The 5,341-nt window shown below is 37.4% G+C and overlaps 1 protein-coding gene across 5 annotated transcripts in view; it reads right to left on the minus strand.

Annotated features, from left to right (window-relative positions):
- Window positions 1–5,341, minus strand: part of MLLT10 (myeloid/lymphoid or mixed-lineage leukemia; translocated to, 10) — a 241,484-nt gene that overhangs the window by 183,225 nt on the left and 52,918 nt on the right. For all 5 annotated transcript variants that reach the window (XM_019532240.1, XM_019532231.1, XM_019532222.1 and 2 more), the window contains one exon: window positions 2,508–2,617. In XM_019532240.1, coding sequence (XP_019387785.1) covers window positions 2,508–2,617 — 110 coding nt within the window. The remainder of the gene's footprint in view (window positions 1–2,507; window positions 2,618–5,341) is intronic.

A 5,341-nucleotide genomic window follows, 5' to 3' on the forward strand; every position in this document is an offset into this window, starting at 1 on the left:
GGGGGCTGGACTCGATGATCTCCCGAGGTCCCTTCCAGCCCTAATGTCTATGAAATCTATGAAAATCTATGAAATAAAAGAGTAATTCAGGAAACTAACATAGACTGGATGCTTTCAAAACTGAAAGCTTTTGTAGGTGAAAACAAAACAACAAAAGCTTAGAAATTGCTAAGAAAATATATCCCATTTTTAAAACAATCATATATTAAACATCAGGTTTATCTTATGCAGGTTTCTTAAGAAGCAGATCCTTAATATGACCCCTGAGTTTGCTCATAATGCTCAAAAACCACCAGAAATATATAAATCACAAGAATCATATCTGGGATTTACAAATCATTCATGACTAGCAAGTAAAAGGCTTTCAGGTAATACAGACTAATCACACAAGCTGGAACATTAGCAAAAAGGAATGTCATGTAACTGGAAGAAAAGTATCCTGCGCAAGCAATCTGCAAATGTATTTGTCAAACAACAAGAAAAAGATAAAAAACTGATAGATAAACGTAGAGAAAATTAAATAAATTAAATGGTAAAGTCTCAAAATAATGTACAGTTTCAATCATGGAAATGATGTAATATACACACACAACTTTAAAACAAAATTTTAGATATATAATAAACAACATTAAATGAATACAAAACTTTCAACAGCCAGAGAGAGGCTGTGAAGAAAAGAAAAAATAGCTATAGCAACTGCTTAGAAAACAGGGAAAGGCTGATGCACTCTGGACCCACAGTTGGTGAGAAGAGGGGTCTTGATTTGTTCACCCTCTATAGCAACTATTGTATGACTTAACATCAACATTAAGTTCTACAGCAAATCTTGCCATTGCAGAAAGAGGTAAAAGGCTGCTGTGGTTACTCTTCTAGTAGCAGAGCTCCCTGAATACGCAAGAGAAGAGCTGTGTGTAACACCTTGGCTGTTCTGAAACGTTGATAAATAAGAAGGTAAAAACATAAGGAGCAAAGATCAGGACAATGTGAGAGAGAAAAAATAAGTGTTTAGATTATGTGGATGAGGAAAAAGTAGAAGCGTTTGTGAAAGGAAAATTAAAATAAAGGACAGAAGATATGAAGCAAGGAAAATGCAACGGGCAGAAGGAAGCAAAGAATGTGAGTAGTAATGAATTATCTAAAGCAGCAGTTCTCAACCCACCCAGCCCTGTCGACCAGATGAGTGGAATCAGGCTAGTTCATGGGCTGGATCCGAGGCATGAGGTCAGTCCATAGACCTAATCCAGAGCAAGGTTGGCATGAGTGGTGGTCCACAGTTGCGATTCAGTATGCTGGCCTAGCCCCAAGCACTGGATACAGCCGTGGCCTGACCCCATGCATGAGCACAATCTGGTGTTCCATGCCAGGTCATCCAGTCCACAGCATTCCCCACAGGTCCAGAAGTTTGGCGGCATTTATTGCTGCGTCTGTAGGCTATAGGTTGAGCACCACTGCTCTAAAGAGTAGGGCTGCCATAGATGATGCAAAGCCATCATCTTTTCCATGGAACCCTATCCTTCACTTTGTCCCAAGGGCTTGAAACAGCTACATGAAAGAACCCAAATGAAGATGAAAGAGGAGCAAGAGAAATGCATACAATAATGCCAATTAGAAATAAACAAAAAGGTTCATCAGTTGCATGTAAAAGATAAATTGGACAATATACAAAGAGGGAGGAAATTCAAAAAGAATAGAAAATTAGAGCATCACAACTGAAACACTAAGTAAAATACTATGCATGGAAGCAAAGGCAAACAAAACACCACGGCAAAAACAAATTTAAAAAAATATCTAGAGTCCAATAGAACTAATTATTACTTATATGAGTATTTATTGCATTAAGTTAAAGGTACTACTCATATCTGTAAGGGTTGCTCAGTTTAGCACTAATGGAGTAACATCATTTTTCTACTCTTAGCAATTAGAGGATAAACGTGTTTATAAACAGCCACATCAGCATCTGAAGTAGTATTAGTAGCAGTAAGATTTCAGCTAAAAACATTAAAAACAATTTTCTTAATCCCCTCTTTCACAGGGAGTAATTAAAATAACATTGTGGTTAGCAGCATATTTTAAAAGAAAGGCGATATCCAAGTAGATACTTCCTGTTATATAAAGTATTTGAACAAGACATACTAAATGTAAAGAATAATTTAATAAATAAACTTTATTAACTCTTTGAAGAAATTATATAAAAGAAAAAATTCAATCAGAAAGTCTAAATTAATCCTCTATTTTACAAATTAAGCATATTGTAAAACAAATTTGATGCATGACATTCCAGTTAAATTATTCTTTTTAGAAATGTAAAGTTCTATATACAATTTTAATTTTAACAAGCTTAAAAATTAAAGACAAAGTTTACCTTATATAGAAATATATACTGTGTGTGTATATACACACACACACACACACACACATATATATACACACACACACACACACACACACACACACACACATATATACACACACACACAAATGAAAGTCATAAACACACATAATTATACCTTATTATAACGCTCATGAGGAACAGACTGCAACACGATAGGTTCCATTGTAGAAACATTTGCAAACTGCACCTCGGGAATGTACAGGGCACAAACCACATGAGCCCAACCTACAAAAAGTTATAATTGCATTTTATTTTAGCGCATTTTGAAAACTCAAAATATTTAAAACATAGCAAAGAAAAGAGTTTACATCACATTTTGCCACAGACTATTTTAAATATTCAGAACATTAAATATATGCTGTTTTTAACTTGATTCTTACCATAAGGTAGGATGCAATGCAAAGACTGGGTGTAATACATTCTCAAAAATCTACCGTTTCAAGCTGTGAAGAATGTACCCAAACAACCACCACCACTATCACCACACTGAAGACAATTATTTATCCATATAAACATTAGCACACCAAGTAGAAGAACAGATTATTTCTTAGGTTCTTTTAAACCAACAGGTTCAACACTGAAAATAAACTGTACAAAATCCCAAAACTGTAAAAATTTTGCAAAAAAAAAAAGAATACTCTATGAAACAGCTAGAAGTCAAACAAGCATAATCAACCATCACATTTTTCAGGTCATCTATAGCTCACAACGTTCATTTTATTTCACTAGATTATAGGTTCTTTCAAAAGACATTTTCCTGAAAAGTTCTCTCTTCATACAACATTTCCACCACAAGAAGAGTAAATTACTGTGTGATCAGTCTTTTCTCTTCCTTCTTAAGTCAAATATATAAATTCTGTCTATTTCCATATTGACAACATCATTGCAAAACATCAGTTTGGGTTTGCTGATGACAATTTTGTCACTTACCATCTTTTTTTAGTTCTATAACAACATTTCAAAGGAAGTCTGAATGTATATTTAAAAGGAAAAAAAAGACAATTCAACAATTTGTGCCAGCTAGAAACCAACTGTATTTGTTATACTTTCATGACAAGGGATCCTGGTTTTCTCTGTTCAAAAATCACAAATTCACCAATTTAAATGTATACAACCCCCCCACCCCCCAAGCGTGCACAAATTCTCTGATTAAAACTCCCCAAATCCAAAATTAAAATGAAACACGAATATATGTGTTGATTAAACAGAATGTTTTATTGGTATATTTACAATTTTAAATCAATTTGGAAGCCTACCAATGCCTCAATATATTTAAGTGCCTATAAATTTGGTATTTGATTTTAGGCTTTTTATCATGGAAAAATCAGACCTCCCTGGGACACAGGTCCAGGCCCCTCACTCCCCACCTACAGCCCCCCCACAGCCCTGTTGGACAGGATCCCCAGCTGCCAGAGCTGAGGCCAGGGACCCAGGTCCACAGCCCCTGGACCTCTGCAGCCTGAGCCCTGTCCAAGCCCCAGCTGCCACCCACAGAAGGCAGTAGCTGAGCCCTCAACAGGCAGCCCACCCCACCTGGCACACAAACCAGGGGGCACGTGCCCCCCTCTGCTCCCCACCCGTAAGTGTGTGAAGCAGCAGGGAGCCAACTCCACCCCATCACCCCCCCTACCTGACAAGGCATCCACAGCTCTGCCCAACTCCCCACCGGAGTCCTACAGCTGTGCATTCTAGGCCTGGGCTCCAAGTCCCACTCATCACCCAGCTGTGCAGAAGCCCTTGTCCTAGCCCTGCCCAACTCCTTCCCTATGGGGGCACCTCAATCCCTCCTTTTCCCCCCCACACCAGACTTACTTGCAGGAGCTGCCCTCCAGGCTGTCAGGCAGCCATGTGTATGTGTGAGCGTGTACATGCACATGGCACCCCAACCCTGACCACCCTTCTTCTGCTCCCCCCAGCCCCTTGCAGGCTGGAACTCTGCCAGCCTGCAGAGCGCTCTTTGCAAAAGTGGAAAATCCACATTTCTCGCTTAAAAGGGGGAAATCCGTGTTTTTTTCCATTTTTCCAAAGGAAACAGAAAACCCGGATCCCTGTTCATCACCAGTTTCTCATCTTGAGTTTCCCCAAAAACCATTCATATTTTATCCCAGATTAAATAGACTCTTCTGTCCAACTAAATTAATAAGAACATTTTATTAATATAAAAAGTAGCAATATAAACAGTAAAAAGTCTTCAAGTGCAAAGATACTGCAATTCAAAAAGAACTTGGTACAGCTAATTCTTTACAATGTCTCCCTACACCATATAATAGAAATTATTTTGAGGCAACTCAGTGTATTATTTTGTCACAAGACTATGATTATGTGTGGATTTCTCCTTAAAAAACCCAATGCTGCTCCAAAACAGGCCAATTAAGATAGACTTGCAAAATATATATATTTTTTATCTTAAGGCTATACAGTATATCGACTATATACATTCTTAAGTCTCACTTTTATCAGATCATACTAGTGCACCATCCCACTATAACTTACTATATAGTAGCATCTATTCATTTTGTCAGTATTGCTGATTTTAGGATGGTATGAAAGTAAAGAAAGCATATCACAAAAGATAGTTTTTGCTTTTCAACCAATTCTACTTATAACCAGAAAAAACCCAGTGCACACTGCTTTCTGGTTCTCTAGGAATCTTCAACCAGAGTTTTGAATTTTCTACAAAAAGTAAAGTAATGTTATCAACAATGACTGCAATGTAATAGGTGTAACCATATAGTCACAAGCCACGTTGTTATTCCAGAGAAGTTTAAATGTAGTCTAACAGCTGCATGCAGCTCTTTTCCTCCACCCTGTGAAGATCAGTTGACAAACTTAGATCTTGTTATGCCTGTGGAGAGCCCATCCAAAGAAGAATTTTGCTTACAATTAAATACAGTGCTTTATGTTATTTTAGATTATTTTTGTAACTATCTTATAGTTTTTAGCAAAGAC

Source organism: Crocodylus porosus, unplaced genomic scaffold (genome assembly GCF_001723895.1).
Source record: "Crocodylus porosus isolate Cpor-Errol unplaced genomic scaffold, CroPor_comp1, whole genome shotgun sequence".
Classification (NCBI taxonomy): domain Eukaryota; kingdom Metazoa; phylum Chordata; order Crocodylia; family Crocodylidae; genus Crocodylus; species Crocodylus porosus.